Here is a 20,285-nt window from a genome sequence, read left to right as displayed (position 1 = left end):
GATATAGCAAAACTGCACAGATTTGCTGGATCAGTGCGTAGATCAGACCCGTGCAAGATAATCTAGTGAAGCCTGATGTGTAGATCAGGCATACGCTCTTTTAAAATGTCAAAGTAATCTTGCAGCACGATTATGATGAAAAGTCTTTCAAGGGTGGAGACATGGAAGCTTCTATGACATTCCAGTACTTAGTTCCCCTTCACTGAGCTCTTTTGTTTAGACCCATAGTTCCACAAGTGGAATGAGTATTACCCATGCTCCACCCTGGGACCATGCATCTGGGTGCTTGGTCCCATCCTGTTGCTGCTCCCTATCATTGAGTTATTATTATAATATTTACATATTATTGAAAACTGACCAGGAAATTTCCACTAACTCAGCCAAAGGGCTAAGCACATGGGCTTTTCTGGACACCCAATATCTGCCAAGTGTAAATCACCTTTTACTCTCAGCTTGGAAAACAAGTAAACTGCAGATTCTGGAATTTGAAACTAAAAAAGAAATGCTGGAAGAACTCAGTCAGTCAAGCAGCACCTATAGAAAGGGAAACTATTCAATATTTTGGGTCAATGACCCTTCCTCAGAACTGGGGGAAGAGTGGAAGGTTTAGAATTTTGGGAGGAGTTGGGTTTGATAAAAGGTCATTTGGAGTTAAGACTGATCAGGTGAAAAGGAGCATAAGTACTGACCATTAGCAATGTGTTTTGAACAAATGGGATGAGTTCTCCTGGTACTCATCTTCCACCCTACCAGTCTTCACATTCAACACATTATCCCTTGCAAATTCTGCCAGCTCCAACTTGATCCCACCATCAATTACGTTTCCCTTCCTTTCAGCATTTTATAGGGGCAACTCACTTCATCACCCCCCACACCTCCCGCAGTTTTCTCTTCAGTCCCCACCCAGCACTCCTGTCCCACTGCACCTTCTCATGCAACCGGAGAAGATGCTACACCTGTTCATTCACCCCTATCCTTCCCATCATCCAGGACCCCAGTCATCCCAGGTGAAGCAGCTGATTGGTTGCATCATAGTCTGGTACGACAATTCAAATGTGCAGGAACGTAAGAAGCTGCAGGGAGTAGTGGACTCTGCCCATACATCATGGGCACATCCCTCCCCACCATCATTATTATCTACAGAAGGCACTGGCTCAAGAAGGCAACATCTATCATCAAGGATCCCCACTATCCAGGCTATGCCATCTTCTGGCAGCTGCAATAGGGAAGGAGGTACAGAAGTCCGAAGTCCCACATCACCAGGTTCGAGAACAGGTACTTCCCTTCAACCATTCGGTTCTTGAACCAACCAGCACAACCCCAATCACTACAGTTTAGCAACTCTATGACCACTTTGATCACTTTGCACTAAAATGGATTTTGTTTGTTCCAATTGTGTTCTTCCTTGTAAAAGTTGTTTAATTTGTTTTTCTTGTGGATGCTGCTTATGGATGTGGATGGTGTGTGCCTGTGATGCTGCTGCAAATTTTTCATTGCCCCTGTGCATACATATGCTTGTGCAAATGACAATAAACTCGACTTTGACTTTGATTCACTTGAACTTCATCCAATCTAGTGTACCACATTTGGTGTTCAGAATGTGGCCTTCTCTGCAATGGAGAAATCAAATGCAGGTTGGATAATTGCTTTGTGGAGCAATCTAGGAGAACATTTTGCCTTCTGTCTGAGCATTTAGCCACCCCTCTGGAATGAACACTGAATCTCCGACATCAGGTAATATGCTCTCTCATTGTTTCCATTGTCATGCTAATGTACCTTTTTCACCCCGTCTCATTGAGTGCACTGCTGTCAGCCAGTCCTAATGCTCCTTATCACCTGAGTTGTCTTAACCAATCTGCATAATAGTAAACCCTCAATTATCAGGAAAGGTCGCTGCCCTGAGACATTGACTGGTTTCTCTTCACACAGATGCTGCTTGACTGACAGGTTCTTACAGCATTTCTGTTTTTGTTTCATTCTCAGCTTGTGACCTGCTGAGTTCCTCCAGCATTTTGTGTGTTGCTCCAGATTCCAGCATCTGCAGAATCTCTTGGGTCTCCCTATTATTACCATGTCCCTTCCCACACTGGTAACTTTTCATCTTCCACAGCTGACAGGAATGAACATTATAGGAGAGGAAGAGCAGGTGTTGCACTTGATTCAAGTTTGCTGTTATATTTCTTTGTTTCTCCCCCCCCCCCCTCTACACTTTGGTGTATAAATGTTACATTATCACACACACAATATTACTAATTTATTTTTGAAAAATCTTGAGCTTAATGCCCTGAATTTTCCTTTAAAATGCCAGTAATTTTATATGGATCTGCAACCACAGAAGTTTCAAACTTTGTGACAGGTGTTCGCTGGGACTTTGCTAACTGCATCCTGTCAGCAAACTCCTCATGGACTCCAGAAGCAGAATAGAAACTTCTTAAACTTCCCCAGAAATGTGACTGTACAAACATCTTATAGAAGGATCATTGGAGGCCATTCCAAAAAGCCACTCCTGGCTCCACGCTACATTTAGTCTGCTGCTTGTCCTCATGTACGTGCCAACACACGAACCATTCGCCACATGCCACACAACATTTATTTTCACAAATGGCATTGGAATAAAAGACAGAATCCTGGGCCACTATTGATTTCAAAAGTAAAATTGATTTTTTTTGGCAATGTGTCTCTGGAAGTATAGATTAAAAGCAGGGAAATGAAATTGAACTACAGATTACCACTCGACTGTCCATTTCCCTCAACAGATGCTTCCTGACCCACCGAATTCCTCCAGCGGTTTGGTTTTTTTGGTACAGATTACCATTACCTGAATAAATGTTGGAAGCAGTTTAAGGGGCTAAATGGCCTTCTGTTCCTGATTCTTTGAGTGAAGAAATGTGCCCCTCTCCTCATTCCCTCTACAGCAGACACATTGTAAATGTATTGGTTCTGACTTACTGTAAGTAGTATTATGAGATTAGTTAGAAATATAAATATTAAAATACTTGAACTTCTGACACCAATCCGCCAAAATCGATGAGGAATGCTGCCATCTATAAGGGTACCAGTAATGTACTGCAGCCTCTGTTCGTTATGACAGCTGCATTTAAAAAAAAGTATGTAGTAACTGTGACCATGACAACAGATGTCCCAGTATTAACCCCCTTAGTATTACTTATGCAAGCACCTACCGCAATTTCTGCTGTGCTTGTATCAAATAGATGGCATAGCCATACCTACCCAAAGTAGTTATTGAAAAGAATTGAAGGTATCCAAGGCCCTGACATGCATACAGATGCATTGTTGAGCTGCATAATGGGGTGACTTGAGCTCGGTGTAATGTTAAAATTCCACATTGATATTTATTAGCAAATTCTGTCAAGGAGATGGAATCAAACATTTCCAGCTGACCACTGCCAAGTATTTAGCAGAGCTCTCCTGATAATACCCTTGCTTCAAGCTAATACCTGCTGTTTTTTTTGTTTGTCACTTTGTTCAGTTACTTTTTGGCAAATTCGGAAGGAATTATATAAGCAATCTCTCATCTGAAACATGTCTAGTATCTCTTAACTGCTGATTGCTGATTGTGCTGAACGCAAACAATTGATTTTGTTGTCATAATTCAAGTGCCCTGCTTGAGTATGTCTATGAGTCAGCACATAATCAGTCTGGCTTGAGAAGGTCATGGCACCTTGAACATCAAGCTTTCATAAATTGATTCATAGATGTGGGAAGCATAAATCTCGGAGCTCTCCAGCCAATGTATTCTAGTCTAACAGAAGTAATCTTATGGGTCTGAGTGGTATGTAGGGGTGAACTGAAAATGATAGTCTGAAATCATTGGGCAAGTGCTACTTTCAGTGTCTCTGGTGTCATGGTCACCATGAGTGTGTGGGTTCAAGCCCCTTTCCAATGACTCAACACATGACTTGAGAAGGCACTCATGCAATGTTGAGGCAGTTCCACACCAAAGGTGCCATTTATTAGATACGGTGATCCGTACCAAAGGTGCCATTTATTTGATATGGTGTTCCACACCAAAGGCATAAAAGGTATGTGTTAAATTGAGGCTCCCTCTGTCCTTTCAGTTCATATACAGTGACTTTAATTCAAATGGTGTAAAAGGGGCAAATCACTTCAGAGGTACTTTATTAAAGAAGATTTGAAACCAAACCGCATAATTAATTATTTGGGCAGACAATTAGAAGGGTTAGCTTAAAGAAGTACAATGAGAATTTTAAAATTGAAGTGTTGCCATTATGGGAATTGGTGTTGGTTAACAAACACAGACATGAAAGGTAAACAGGACTAGGTGTAAGTGAGGATGGGGTGTCTGTTTTTGGATGTTCAAGTTGATGGACGGTGGCTAATGGGAAGATAGTCCCAAGGGATGGAAAGTGCATGGGTGAGTATTTCAACAGCGGGTAGAGTGAGGTGGAGATGGATAATGTTACAGAGCTCTAGTTAGAAGGTCCTGATCACACAGCTGATTAAATAATAAGTACGCCCCTGAGTTAAAGAGGCTGTCAAAGGTGAGAACTGTCGAGCTCAGCCTCTGACAGTGACCAAGGCTAGGTAATGGATTTTGTATCAGGAGCTAAAAGCACTGAGTTTGGTCGTCCCAATATTTAGCTGAAAGAAATTTCTGCTCATTTGGTATTGGGTGTCAGACAAGAAGTCAGATAAAAGGCAAGAGAGGAGATGTGATGAGGCAGAGCTGGAGATACCCAGCATACATGTGGAACTCAGCACTGTGTTTTCAGATAACACTGGCAAAGGGACAGCATGTGGAGAAAAAAAGAGTAGAAGGCAGCCAAGATGGATGCTTGGAGGATTTCTGAGGTAAAAGAGCAGGAACAGGAAGAGAAGGCATGCTGTGTGATTAAGTATGATTGGACAGATGAAAAAAGAAATCAGATATGTGTGGTTGCATCTAATTGGGGAATGGAGGAGAAATACAAGGATAATATAGTCAACCAGATAAAAGGCTAAGGAATAAGAAGCAATATATTAATACTATCATTATCAAATAAGATGCCTTTGTAATGTTCATAAAGACTATTTCAATGCTGTGCAGGAAATAAAAGGTCCCAGCCACTATTTGAGAAAAGCAGATTACTTCATTTGGTGTGCTGGCCAAAATTTATCTGTCAACCAACATTGCTAAAATAAAAGTCTTTGTTTTGTTGATAAGTGCCAGTGGTTTCAAGTAGAATGGATTCCAGTTGCCTGTTTTTAAGTGGGAGCAAGTCTGTGACTTCTACACATGCTGAGTTAAACATGGGAGTCCCAAACTTACTAAATGGAATTGGCACAATTGCTGTTAAGGCACTCGCCTGCTGTACTGGGTTATTAGCTGTCAGATTCTTGGCTTGGAGACAAGAAAGCAAAGGGGAAGATTTTTTTTAGTGGGTTTCAGTTAGGTTTTAAATTAATATTTTAGGAAGTTTTTTTTAATTACATTGATTTTTCTTAATGTTTTCTTTAAATTATTTACCTTATCTTTAATAGTTTGTAAATGATTCTACATCTCAGTAAGAGAGGGAATGGGACTGATGAGGTTGCTCTGCTGGGAACTGGCATTGACCTGTGGGCCAAATGGTCTCCACCTTTTGTAGTAAGTGTACATTGGTACTTAGCACTTGGCATGCATGTTCAGGGATGAGAGCATTAATGGAATCAGCACTAAAATGGGTCATTAAAGCATTATATACAGAGATACAGTACTCACTTCTTTCCTGTCTCTGGAAATTGATACAAACCACTGCCCTCCTCTTCCATGGTAACAAGCTCAACAGTGATTGCTGGCCATGGAGTTCGTTACCATAGAGAAGTTTCAGGGCTGTGGAGAGCTGCGCAGCCAAACAGAGGGGGGAAGACGGTAGCTTCCATTATATACAACAGGAAGTGACGAGAGAGACCCTTCTTGGATCTGGGTGGTCTTCTAGCACGTGGAGCAGATGCTGTCAGTCACTTGCAAAGACTGCACTATCTACGCAAGCCTGAGCCTCGTATCTCAGCACTGAGTGGCCAGACTGTGCCCCTAGCCTGCCTGCGACCAGCCCTCGCAGACAGCTTCTTCGCAATGGGCTGTGGGCATTTTGTTACTGTGGGTAGGCCAGCAGGCAGCTTGGATTCACACCAGGTTCCTGGCACCCATGCTCCTGGCACAGCAGCACACAGTGGGGAGTGCGGGAGTTCATCTTGGGTTCTCAGCACAGCAGCAGTTAACCCGAGCAGATGTCTTGCTTTTATGTAAAACTACAGTGGGTATGGACATGTGAGTATTCAGAGTGGAGAACAAAAGCACTGTAACAAACCAGCGGTCTGTGGGATACTGCAAACAACATAGTAAGTCAAGGACAGTCAAATTTTAAAAACCCTCATAATTTTGACAGCCAACAAACCAGGCTCAGCTCTTTGCTGGATGCTAAAGCTTTCTATGACTGGTTTCTACCGTGCATCAAGGAAGCCCAGAGGGGCTACGAGTGATCTGGCTCTTCCACTCAAATCAGGGATGTCTGCTGGTTGGATTGAGCTTCGGGTGACTGTGGCTGATGATTTGCTGATAGTAGACACATGCCATTACTTAATCACTTTATGGGTTTTGAGGCTTTGCTGTGCACATTTTGACTACCACAGTTCATCACACTTACAACAATGAAAACACCTTGAAAGTACTTCACTGGCTGTAGATTGCCTTAGGCATCCTGGTGTTGTAATGGCGCTATATAAGTACAAGTTTCCTTCACTTTGCTTCTGAAATTTTATTGGTGATACAATGATAAATAAGGCTAAATAGCAATAATTTAACTTGATTAAACAGGAAAAGCTAAACATGTTCAGTAAAAATGCAGGTGACACAAAAATTTGTGGTATAAATAGTGAGGAGGGTATAGTCTTAGTCTACAAAATGATTGATCAGCTGGTAAATTAGACAGGGCAATGGCAGGTGGAATTTAGTCCTGATAGGTGCAAGTTGATGCTCTTGTGGAGGGGGTGTCATATAAGGGTAGGACATATACTGTGAATGGTAGGGCTCGAGAAAGTATTGCGAAATTAAAGGACTTTGATGTACAAGTCTAAAGATCCCTAAAGGTAGTAGTATAGGTAGAAAGGATGATGATGCAGGCATACAAGATGCTCGCCTTCATTAGTTGGGGCATAGAATGTAAGAGCAGGGAGATATTGGTACAATTTTATAAAACATTGATCAGGCCACAGTATGCATTTCTGGTCACCAGACTAAAGGATATGATTACATTGGAGAGGATACAGAGGATTCACCAGGATGTTGCCAGGGATGGAATATTTCAATCAAGAGGGGAGACTGGATGGGCTGGATTTGTTTTCCCTGGAGTAGAGGGGGACCTAATAGAGGTATACAAAATTATGTGAGGCATCAATGGGGTAGATAGTAAGAACCTTTTCTTTATGACAGAGGTGTCTAAGACCAGGGGGCATAGGCTTAAGGTGAGATTTAGTGAGGATCTGAGGAAGATTTCTTTCATTTGGAAGGTGGTTACAATTTGGAAAGTACTGCCCAAATAGGTGGTGGAAGCAAGTACTCTCACAACATTTATGAAACATCTAGGTTTGAATCAATAAGGTATAGTAGGCTACGGACCAAGTAATGATAAATGGGATTAGTATAGACATGTACTTAATAGTCGGCATGGACACGGTGGGCCAAAGGACCTGTTTCTGTGCCTTGATTCTAAATGCTTAGCAAGTCAGACAGTATCTGTAGGAAAACAATGTCAATGTTTCCAGACATTGGTCTTTCATCTGAAACCACTTTACTGGATGTCGAGTCTCTGTACACTTCCGTCCTCCATCAGGAAGACCTCAAGGCTCTCCATTTCTTTCTTGATAACAGACCCAACCAGTTCCTCTCCTCCACCATCCTCCTCTGTCTGGCAGAACTGGTATTCACCCTCAACAACTTCTCTTTCGGCTCCTTCCACTTTCTCCAAACTAAAGGTGTAGCCATGGGTACTCACATGGGCCCCAGCTATGCCTGCCTTTGTCGGCTATGTAGAACAGGCCATGTTCCAAGCCTACACTGGTAACACCCCCCAACTCTTTCTCCGCAACATTGATGACTGCATTGGGGCCACTTCCTGCTCCTGTGCTGACCTCTCAATTTCATCAACTTTGCCTTCAACTTCCACCCTGCCCTCAGATTCACTTGGTCCATCTCCGACACCTCTCTCCCCTTTCTGGATCTCTCTGTCTCCATCTCCAGAGACAGGTTAACCATAGACATCTTCTGCAAACCCACTGACTCCCACAGTTATCTTCACTACACCTCTTCCCACCCTGTTACTCATAAGGATGCCACCCCCCTTCTCCCAGTTCCTCCGCCTCCACTGCATCTGTTCCCATGATGAGGCTTTCCATTCGAGGCCCCTACCTGTATCTCCTCCACTTCCTGCACGTCTTCTCTCACCCCCTTCCCCTGCCAACATAACAGGGACGGTTCCCCTTGTCCTCACCTACCACCCCACGAGCCTCCGTATCCAACACATCATTCTCCACAACCTCAGCCACCGCCAATGGGATCCCACCGCCAGGCACATCTTCCCCTCACCCCCTCTCCACTTTCCGAAGGGACCACTCTCTCTGCGACTCCCTTGTCCACTTGTCCCTCCCCACCTATAACCTCCTTCCCCCTCCCCCCCCCGGCACTTATGCCTGCAAATGCACCAAGTGCTACACCTGTCCCTACCCTTCCTTTTTCACCACCATTCAGGGTCTCAAACAATCCTTCCAGGTGAGGCAGCGCTTCACCTGTGAGTCCGAGGGTGTCACTTGTTGCATCCAGTGCTCTGGGTATGGCCTCCCGTACATCGGTGAGACCCGATGCAGATTGGATGACTGCTTCGTCGAGCACCTTCGCTCCGTCCACCGCAACAGCCAGGACCTCCCGGTGGCCACTCACTTCAATTCCACATCCCATTCCCACACTGACATGTCTATCCATGGCCTCCTCTACTGCTGCATTGAGGCCAGGTGCGGGTTGGAGGAGGAACACCTCATATTCCGCCTTGGGAGTCTCCACCCTGATGGCCTTAACATCGATTTCTCTAACTTTCGGTAATCCTCCCCCCCCCCCCCACCGTCTTCCCTTATTCCTATGGCTCCCTTCCCCCACCTTGATGACCTGCCCATCTTCCCTCCTCCCCTCCCTCATCCTTTATTCCATGGTTCACTGCCCTGTCCTACCGGATTCCTCCTTCAGCCCTTGGCCTCTTCTACCTACTGTATCGTCTCAGTTTATTCATCTCTGCCTCCCCCACCCACTACCTTCCCCCTCTCACCTGGACTCGGCTATCACCTGAACTCGCCTATCACCTGCCTGCGTGTACTCCTCCCCCTCCACCACCTTCTTATTCTGGCTTCTGTTCTCTTCCTTTCCAGTCCTGATGAAGGGTCTCTGCCCGAAACGTCAACTGTTCATTTCCCTCCATGGATGCTGCCTGACCTTCTGAGTTCCTCCAGCACTTTTTGTGTACTGCTCCAGATTCCAGCATCTGCAGAATTTCTTGTGTCTTCATCTGTAGTCAGTTGTAATGTATCAGCAATCAAAGTATTACCTAAGTTATCCCATGTTCCTTTTGTTACCGATTAGATTGGTTATCAGTTTTCTCAGAGATAAGTGAAAGCTTTAAGAAAAAGAGTGCAAACGTTACCCATTGTGGGTTTCCATTTTTTTTAAAGAACAGTTGATTGAAACAGTGAGTACCTAAGGCCTGACCCCTTGGGCTGTGCCCAGCTATTGAATGAGATAAATTAACATTAGTTGGAACACATCAGGATGGCTTTGAAGATCTTGCCATCTGAACCATACAATTTTAATGCAAGCTATTTTTGAAAATTGTAGAAATATACAGTTTTGTTTGACAAATTAATGGACGGCAAGTGATGCAAAGAGCAATAATGAAAGAAAAACAGAAACTGCTGAAAATGTAGGCCAGGCATAATATGTGGAGAAAAAGACAGAGTTAGTGTTTGGGTAGATGATCTCTCCATAGGTACTGCCTGATTTGCTGAGTATTTCAAACATTTTCTGTTTTTAATTCAGATTTCCAGCATCTGCAGCACTTAGCTTTTGGATCAAAGAGTAACAATCCCTCCTTGAGTTCTAATGCTAGTGATTATAAAGCTGCAGGTTTTGACTAAATTATTATTGTAAAATATTGGATGTAATAATATGCTGTGCACAAATAATTGCTACTTTGATTACTTAAACGATTTCTTTCTTTTCCTTGCAGCAGAGTGAACCTTTAATGAAGGGAAGAGGTAAGTGAATATCTTTCTGATTCAAACTTAAATGTGTAGTATATGAACTTCAGTCAGAGAACCACAGTAGGGGGCAGGATATAACAAGGGGTGATCTGCTGTTGGAATTTCATTCCTTAGTTTGTCCCCTGATTCACTCGCCCACCCCTTCAATGAATGACAAAATTGTGTTGAATTCCTCCATGCAGCTTGTTGAGTTTTCCTTTCAGTCACTGAAGGCTTGGCATTTAACCCCATTTGCAGGTTTCCTTGGTGTTGTGCTGAAAGAAGCTTTCTGCTTGCTTGGAGAAAACAAAAGATTGAAGTGGAGATCAGATGGGGAGTGTGTGACAGGACAGGACACCTGGGGTGAAGGGGGAATGAATTAGAGAGGGTAGGGGTCAGAAGGTAGGGAATGGGGATGGGCTCAGAAGAAATAAAACTTCAAAGTGAGGGAACAAACAAAATTGGATGGAAAGAAGGAATGGGTGGGGGGTGGGTTGGTGTGTGGTTAGGAGGGAGTGGCGATGTGTATTGGTGAGGAAGAATGTTATCCTAATCTGCAGATCCAGGCAAACAAACATATGGATTTCTGGTCTGACTCCTTGTGTTTGACTCTCACTCTCACCCACACCCAGTAAATTTTTTTTTGGAAAGGCAAAAGTGTGCATGGTAAGTAGTGTCATTTGTGAGAGATAAAATTTGGAAGTCAGGATATTCTGTTCACTTTTAATACAAAGGGTGATCCAGTCCACACTTTCAACCTAATAAAACTTCCAATAATCCATGACCTTCATTTAATACCCCATCATTCAACACAGCTCTCAACCTGAGGGCAAAGCTTGGCAACGTGGATACTTTTAGGATTCAGTGACCATTATGTCAAGAGTTGAGCCTTCCAGTGGTGCCATTCTTGGCATGTGCTAAACATCAGTGTTTCTGCTAGTGATGTCACTTGCACTGACTTCACCAGCGCCTGCTCCTGATGAATAAAATGTGCCTCACAGAAACTACTTTGCAGCCCAAATGATGTGAATTAATCAAGGCTGAAGATTTGTCAGGTTCAGCTTCTGAGAAATGGCTGCAGCATTCCACGTTGTCTTACATTGCCTGTTCATGGGGTCACATTTCTGAAGGAGACCATAAATCAATCCCAAGTTAGCAATGGTAAACAGCTGTGCTGTGTGCGGATGTTGTCACTATTCTTGATTCTTGCTACCACTTTCAGATTTCAAAACAAAATACTAAAGTTGCTGAAAATCAATATGGGATGCTGGATTGCTGAGAAAAATAGAGCTTATGGAGAGAAACAGAGTTAACCTTTCACATTTCTGATAAAGTCTGAGTTGTTTCCATGCTTCTCCCTCCACAGTAGCAGCTTGACTTGCTCAGTTTCCTTCATCTTGTAACATTCAGCAGATGATTGAATAGATGTTGATGGAGCAAACTACTAGTAATTTACCTCATTGTGTTGACTGGCCTTCTTTAATGGGTGTCTATAAACATATATAGGAGGCGGAGGAGTCGACCATTTAATAAGATGGTGACTGATTTGATTGTAACATCAACTCTGTATTTCTGTTGACCTATAGTAATTTTTCACCCCCTGATTTGTCAAATATATATGTACCACTGCCTTAAAAATATTAAAATGTTTAGCTTCCACCACTCTTTTGAGGAAGAATGTTCCAAATACTCGCCATTCTCTGAGAAACTAAAATTCATATTTTAAATGGGCAGCCTCTTTTGCTTTAAACAATGACCTGTAGTTTTAGATTATCCCACAAGAGGAAACATCCTCTGTGCATCCATTCTGTCAAGAATCCTCAGGATATGTTTCAAACAAGTTCCCCTCAACACCACAAATACAAGCTCAGCCTCCCCAATTTTTCACATAGATATTAGTTTGATAAACCTTTCCTGAATTGCTTAGAATGCGTTAGTAAATAAGTGCTTGTATGGGAGGACGGGCTTTGCTTGTACTCCACAAGAAAAAGGTCATCTACCAACCTGCTTCTGGTATACAACATGGCCCTCTGATAATAAACGTTCACAGCAAAATCCTGGAAAATGTGAATCATATCTCACCCCTCAATGAAGGCAGTCATTGATGATGAAATCCACCATTGCCTTCAATATGCCACCACAGCCTTTAGTTGATTGAGGAAAAAGGTGTCTGAAGATCAAGACCTCACACCTGATATAAAACACATGATCTTGTAGGCAGCAGTAATCCCTGCCCTCTTATATACTTCTGAGATGTGGATTACTACAGCAGGTACTTAAAGGCACTGTAAAGATACCACCAACACTGTCTCTGAAAATTCTTCCAAATCCACTGGAAGGACAATTGAACTAAAGTATGTGTCCTCTCCCAAGTTAACATCCCCACATAAAGGCCCTAATCAAAGTTGATCGGTTTTATTAGAAATCAAAACAACTGAAGATGTTGGGAATTTGAAACTTTTAGCTTGACTAGGTTCTTTAAAGTAACAGGAAAGGTTGATAAGAGTTTTGTGGTTAATATGTAAGGGCATTTTCAACAGGCACCCAACAGACTTTGCAGTTTTATGGCTTATGTGATAAATAGTGGCATTGATATAAAATTGGCTAAGGATTGGAATGCAATAGTGGTGAGCAGTTATTTTTCAGATTGGAGGGGAACATGCTACAGTGTCCCGTCCAACCACCTTAATCCTATTGGGATCATATTTCATATTACCCAACAACAGAGAAGGAGCCCATTCATGCAACAAGAACATACAGACTCCATACAGACTCCACACAGACCTTTAGGGTGGCACAATGGTGCAGATAGTAGTGTTGCTGCCTCACAGTTCCAGCAACCCAGGTTCAATCTGATGCTGCACTTGGAGTTTGCATGTTCTCCAGGATAGACCCCAGTTACGCTTCTAATGTGATAAATGTGCATTGTGCTCAGTTTCTGAATTTCCAATATGGCTTTGAATGAACTGAATTTTGAAGGCAGAGTACAAAATGTATCCACTACTAAGTAACACAAAGTACCAATGGTGTACTATGCATTCATGCTTGTTTTTCATTTCTACTCGTCAGCTGTATGAAAATCCATGGAGGGTCACATGCTTACCAAATTTATTCAAACCAATTGCACAATGCTTCACCAAGGAATAACTTTACTTTCCAACTAAACAATGGTTGGCAATTTCCTGGGGCTTCACCACCATTATAATTTTGTTGGAAATGTAACAGAAACCTCTTCTGGGCACGTAAACATGTTTTTGCAAAGCCTCCAAGAGATTTCCAGCCCACATGATTTCTTGCATCAATTTGAGACTTTTTTTTATTACAATTACTCTTGAAGTGAAACCATAAAAATGGTTCAGAGGTCAGATATCACATTTTTCAGAGCATCCCAGTCACCTAGCAACTGGATATCAAATGCCATATAACAGAGGGATAGAAAGTAATTAATTTCAGTGTTAACACAGCAAATATAATTATACAGTTGACAATACATCATTAAATGAAATGCATTAGGGAAAAAGATTTATCATTTGCCTCAAAGTTCAACATCACTTCCCCATAGGCTATCAATTATTTAAGTAAATCAAATGTTGGGGTATAGAAGTTAGTTGGTTGGGTTTATATTCAGAGGGGGGGGGGTGACTTCAAAATTTCTCAGGCTGATATCACAGTTTGGGGGGAAAATGCGCATGCATCAAAAATTGTTGACCCTTCCAAAGTATTCAGTAGGTGGAAGATGCAGAACCCAACAAGCTCAACTTTCCAAAGGCCATGAATAATATGCAGAATTTGTAGCTCTTCTCAGTCTATTTAATCACTTGATTAAACATCTTGGGTTGAGTTTCTCCCTGTATCCAACAGATGAATGTCCAGAGCGTTTATCTTCCATTATATCTTACATTGTTTGTCTTTCTTAGCATGCCATTTGCAGAGCCCCAGCATGTCAGAGTTCAAAGAACATTACATACAAACTTGTTTAAAAACATGAAAGAGATAAAGTAAACCTCTTCATGTGCCTTTGTCACCATGTTGTAATAAAATTCACATTAAAACATGTTATGTTTGCTTTTGAAATCAATTGCAGTGGAAGTGATCACCAGCCCAGCAACACTGATAATGTGGCTCAGATTCTCAATACAATGCAGCAGAATATAGATTCCTACAATTCACAGCCAGTTTAAACTATAGATAGATAAATCCGCTTTGTTACAACACAGCATAATCCTAAATAGTAGCTTGGATTTGCAGGGGGTGTACACAAGACACTGGACCTGGACAAGCAGGCAGAGAAATAGGAGCACACGGAGTATTGAAGGAACAAAGGACAGGCAGGTGAGCAGAGGCAGTGATATATGAACAGCAAGCAATAAAAAAGTGCAAGCCATCAAATACACAACTGTAGAGGATTTGAGGCTGGTTGTGAATGATTGTTGCTCACTGGATAAACTTATTGAAGAATCATGGGATCAAAAGGGCAGAAGTGCACAGCAGCACTCACAGTGAGAATCTGAAAGGTATAAAACATGGTGGTAAGGAAACAGATTGGCTGAAAAGCCTGCCGTGGCGCTGTGACATTGATTGGGCTGTTTCACTGCAGCTGAATAAACCTCACATCGGGCAATATCTCTTGTGGCCATCCTAGAGGTTAGAACATTTGAATCAGATGGCCACTAACACCTGCAGAAATTCAGCTTTAAAATCCATAATAACTATAATAACGATACAAAGCATGTAATTTGTGCTGCTTTTTCAAACCAAGTTATTATGTTGGTGAGGGAATTCAACTGTGACAGATTATATTTAATGTAAGTAATCTAATCAGACTTCCCTGATACTTGCCTGGGCTCTCATTTTACTAATGTGTTTGCATACTGCATGTGCAAGCATCAGGATATAATAAATGTGGATTGTCAATGTGAAAAATATCTCTATTATAAAATGTATTCCAAGTTTGATTCGGTGCTGTATTCTGTGGTTCATCACTGCAAACCTGACTGCCTTCATTGCTTTACTCCAAATACCATTGTGTTCAATAGTAATGCAGAAAGGCTATTTTAAGTGGAAACACAGAGAGAGCAGGTGATATTTGTTTTATGTCCACCCTGAATTGGATATTTGTATACTTCCATCAGGGTTGCTAGATAGCGATCAGCAGCAGACGGGTCCTTAGTTACCCATTCTTTATCCTGCTGCTGGCATCTCTGTTGAGATTTATTAACACAGCATGATCTTGGGAGTACCTGCTCTGAATCATTTCTTTATTCATTGAATTAACTCCTCTTCACTAACCTGGGTTGTAGTAGCCTTACAAATGCCCTGACTGAGCTTAGTTAACAAGGGGAACTTTAAAACCTTTATTTTCAGATGGGGACTTTGGCTTAGATGTTCATAAATGGTAAACAGGCTGAAAAATATTCTGCTGGAAATCTACCATTTTTTTGTTTTAGACCATTTGCCATTGTCAATTCCAGCAAGCACAAGAAACACCTATCCAACATCCAGCCATTCCTCCTACATTGCAGAAACAGGACAAATATTTATGTTCAGAAAGTGCTGGAAACACCCAGCAGGTCAGGCAGCATCTGTGGGAAGAAAAAAAAGTTAACATTACAGGTTTGGGACCCCTTGTCAGAACAGGGAAAGATGGGCAGACAAACAGTGTACCTCTAAGTTGAATCTGATGAGATTAAGATATCTCTATTAGTCACGTACATCGAAACACACAGTGAAATGCATCTTTTGCATAGTGTTCTGGGGGCAGCCCACAAGTGTCACTACGCCAACGTAGCATGCCCACAACTTCCTAACCTGCACATCTTTGGAATGTGGGAGGAAACCGGAGCAGCCGGAGGAAACCCACGCAGCCACGGGAAGAATGTACAAACTCCTTGCAGACAGTGACCGGAAATGAACCCCGGTCGCTGGCGCTATAAAGCGTTACGCTAACCCTTACACTACCATACCATGCCTTGGAGGGAAAGATGGTAAAAAGACCAAACTGAAGTTTCTTTATCTGAATGCACACAGCATTCCTAACAAGATACATGAGTTAATGGGATAAACATAAACAAATTAGTTCCCACAACCATCACATATAGCGTTCATAGGATTATACAGCATGGAAACAGGCCCTTTGGCCTGACTGGCCCATGCCGACCAAGATGCCCCATCCAAGCTAGTTCCATTTGCCAGCACTTGGCCCATTACCTTCTAAACCTTTCCAATCCATGTACCTGTCCAACTGTCTTTAAAAGTTGTTATTGTACTTATCTGAATTAAACTCCATTTGCCATTCCTTGGCCCACTTACTCAGCTGATAAAGGTACCCCTGTAATTTTTGATACCCTATTTCGTTGTCTACTGTACCATCTATTTTAGTGTGATCTGCAAACTTATTAACCATATCTTGTACATTCTTACCTAAATTATTGATATAGATGACAAACAATGGGCTTTGCACCAACTCTTGAGAAACACCACTGAATATGTGGTGGCAATTGAGAATGAAATACTCCAGGAAACAATTTTTTTGAGGAGGTGGGCAGAATGGAAAAGGAGGAAGAGGTAGAATCAGTACGAATGGAGTTAGAAAACAGTAGGAGGCAGAACACTATGGTGGGAGTTGACTACAGGCCTTCAAATGGTGGTAGTGATGTAGAGAATAGTTTAAATCAGGAATTTATGTAACCAGGGGAATCTCAATCTAAAAGGAGATTGGGCAATTACCAGTGATAGTCTGAAGGAGTATATGAGAAGCAGTTTCAATGTGTTGAAAAAACAATGAGGCAATAAGCTATTTTAGATTTAGTACCATGAAATAAGAAAGGATTTGTTAATAAGCAGCTTTTATGGAATATTGATTGTAAGATGTAGAATTGTACATAAAAATTGAAAAGCATTTTAGTTCAATAAGGGTTCTTAAATTTAAACAAACAGGGTATGAGGTGTGAGTTAGCTATAGAAGATTGGGAAACTCCATTAGAAGGTAAGGCAGTAAACAAGCAAGGGCTAATATTGAAATAATGAATACATGGTTGACAGAAAATTGATATATCCCCAAAACCTGATGACCTGATCTCCAAGCTTTGAAGAGGATTGCTACGGAGGCATTTAATCGGCTGGAAATGATCTTCCAAAATTCCATCAGTTCTAGAATGGTTCCCACAAGTTGGAAGGCAGCAAATGTAATTGCACCGTGTAAGAAAGGAGGGAGAGGAAAACAAGGCACAATGTTCAGTTAGCATGGCATTAGTAGTAGGGAAAATATTGGAGAATATTTTTTAAATGATGTAGAGTCATGGAGCTATATGGCACGGAAATAGGCCCTTCGGCCCAACTCATCCATGCTGACCAAGTTGCCTAACTGAGCTAGTCCCATTTGCCTGCATTTGGCCCATATCCTTCTAAACCTTTCCTATCCGTGTACCCAGTCAAATGTCATAATTGTTCCCACCCCCCCCCCCCCCCACCACCATTTCCTCTGGCAGCTCGTTCCAATACTGCTAAGGAAATGGTAATGGGGCACAATAAAATAATAATAGTAATGGCAGAATCATTGTGGATTTATAATGGAATTTTTGAGGTTGTAATTAATAACGTAGATAAGGAGAACTGATAGCATTAATATATTTGGATTTCAGGTGGTCTTCAATAAAGGTCAGAAAATAAAATTAGAGCATATGGAATTGGAAGTAATAAGGAGAATTCAGTGTGGAATGAGAATTGATTACTGGACAGAAAGAAAAGTAGGAATTTTTTTGAGTTGGGAGACTGAAGAGTGGAGTGACACAGGATTCAGTGCTGAGGCCCCAGCTGTTCAAAATTCATGCCAATGATTAGGTTAATGATGAGAAGCTGCATGCTGGTTTGTGTTGTGAGGAAGAGGCAGAGGTCCTGTCTAATATCCCCTTGAAGCTTAGTCAGTGGGTGAGGATGTGGTGTGGGGAAAAATGTGAGTTCATCCACTTTAGTAGATAAAATAGAAATATAGCTTATTTTTAATTGGTGAAAGATTGAAAGATATTGATGTTCAGAGTTACCTGGGTGTCCTTGTAGATGAATAATTAAAGGTTAACTTGCAGATACTGTAAGGAGAATGTATGGTGTAGTGGCCTTTATTGCAAGAAGATTTCAGTACAAGAGTATAAAAAATATTGTGATTAGACCCGAAGAGCTGAGGAAGATTCCTTCTTCTCAGACAGTCCCATGGGATTGAGGATAAAGTACTTCCACTCTGGTGTTTTAGGTTTTAAGGAAGCTAATGAAGCCAATGTGGGAACTGCAGACTCTTCCCCAAGTGGGGCAGGTGATGGCTAAAGGGGTGGGTGGGTGCTTTGTGACACTGTGCAGTCCTTCCGCTGCTTATGCATGGCCTCTGTGTGCTCCCAATTGAAGGCCTCACATTCCAGTCTTGAAATGCCTTCTGTAGTTATTTCAGATTTCAGAAGAACATAGGAGGCCAGGGATCACTGCTGCCTAGGTAGACCATGAATTTCGTGCTGGGTCTGAGGTTCTCATTTTGAAATCGCCTTTTCCTTATTTAACCAAAGACTGTGTCAGAAGCATTGGAGGTGGTTGTGCATCTCATCACAGAGAGGTGGCTCCCAAGGTACAGGAAGTGGTCCACATTTTCCAGAGTTTGCCTTGAACGTTTATTGTTGGAGTGCAGTTTGGAAGTGAAGTCCATCTACTTGTAGGTTTCTGTGAAAATGATGACCCGAAGCTTGGCCTCTGAGCATGGGCAGACGTGAACATCATCTGTATTCTGCAGCTTGACTATTGAGATTTGGTTGACTTGTTTCTGGAGAGCAGTTTGAGTAGGTTGAACAGCTTCCCAATAGTTATGAAGTTTGTTGGAGGTCAGATGCAACATCGCAGGAAGAAAGATCGAGAAAAGGTTTGGGCTGACGACTGTGTTTGATGCCAGTCTTCATTGAGAGTCATTCTGCAGTGGACCCATTGATTAATATCATGGATTGCATGCCATTGTGGAGCGAGTTTAAGATGGATGTTAATTTCTGTGGGCAAATTTAAGGAGGAGGTTACCAGTCAATCATGACTGCACTCAAAGGCTTTGGTGAGGACATAAAAGGGCATGTATAGTTCAGGTGCTGTTCACTGTATTTTGTTTTGGAGTAATTGCACGATCACTGGGAGGACCCTGTAGTGAAGGGCAAAGAAACCCCTCAGTTATCACAGTCAGATGTCTTGTTCTTGAAGAAGGTCACGATCACAACATTTGAGGTGCCTTGTACTATCCTGGCTATTGAGGCTGTGGATGGACTTGTGATGGGGCAAGTACATCAAAGGTTTACCAAATCGATTTCTAGAATGAGGGATTTGTTCTGTGAAGGGAGAGTTAGTAGTCTGGGCCTATGTTCTTTGGATTCTAGAGAATCAGAGATGATCTCATTAAAACATGCAAAATTCTCATGTAGCTTGATAGGCAGGAATGATACTTCTCTTTGCTGGGAAGCACCTTCACCAAAAGGACTGCAGTGGTTCAAGATCACTACACCCTTGAGGGCAATTAGGAATGGACAATGAATGCTGACCTTTCCAGCAGCATTAAGACCCTAAAAAATGAATGAATAACAAAAAGGATGCATGCACAGACGATGTTTTCCCTGGCTGGAGTGTCTTAGGTTTTGAATTTGGCCATTCAGGATTGAGGTGAGAAGAAATCTCTCACCTAAAGTTTGTAAATCTTTAGAATTCTCTACCCAAGAAGCCTGTGTGGGCTCAGCCATTGTGTATATTCAAGATGGGGATCAATTGATTTTTAGATATTAAGGATATCAAGATAAACGGCATTAAAACAGGGAAGTGGGAGCGATTTAAAGACTAGCCATGATCTTATTGAATGGTAAAGCAGGTATAAAGGACAAAATAATCTATTCCTGTCTAGATTTCTTATATTATTATGTTTTAAGTCTTTCAGACTGGTATCTTTTATTATTGTCTTGAATGAGCCCCAACCCTCTTAAATGTTTTGTCTATAAAAG

The 20,285-nt window shown here is 41.9% G+C and overlaps 1 protein-coding gene across 1 annotated transcript in view; it reads left to right on the top strand.

Annotated features, from left to right (window-relative positions):
• LOC127569561 (follistatin-related protein 5-like) overlaps window positions 1-20,285 on the top strand; it is a 440,054-nt gene that overhangs the window by 57,815 nt on the left and 361,954 nt on the right. The window contains exon 3 of the mRNA XM_052014316.1: window positions 10,269-10,296. Within this exon, the coding sequence (XP_051870276.1) occupies window positions 10,269-10,296 (28 nt within the window). The remainder of the gene's footprint in view (window positions 1-10,268; window positions 10,297-20,285) is intronic.

This window comes from Pristis pectinata, chromosome 4, assembly GCF_009764475.1.
Source record: "Pristis pectinata isolate sPriPec2 chromosome 4, sPriPec2.1.pri, whole genome shotgun sequence".
NCBI lineage: Eukaryota > Metazoa > Chordata > Chondrichthyes > Rhinopristiformes > Pristidae > Pristis > Pristis pectinata.
The sequence above is the reverse complement of the archived record's forward strand: the minus strand, read 5'-3'. Positions and strand labels throughout refer to the sequence as shown.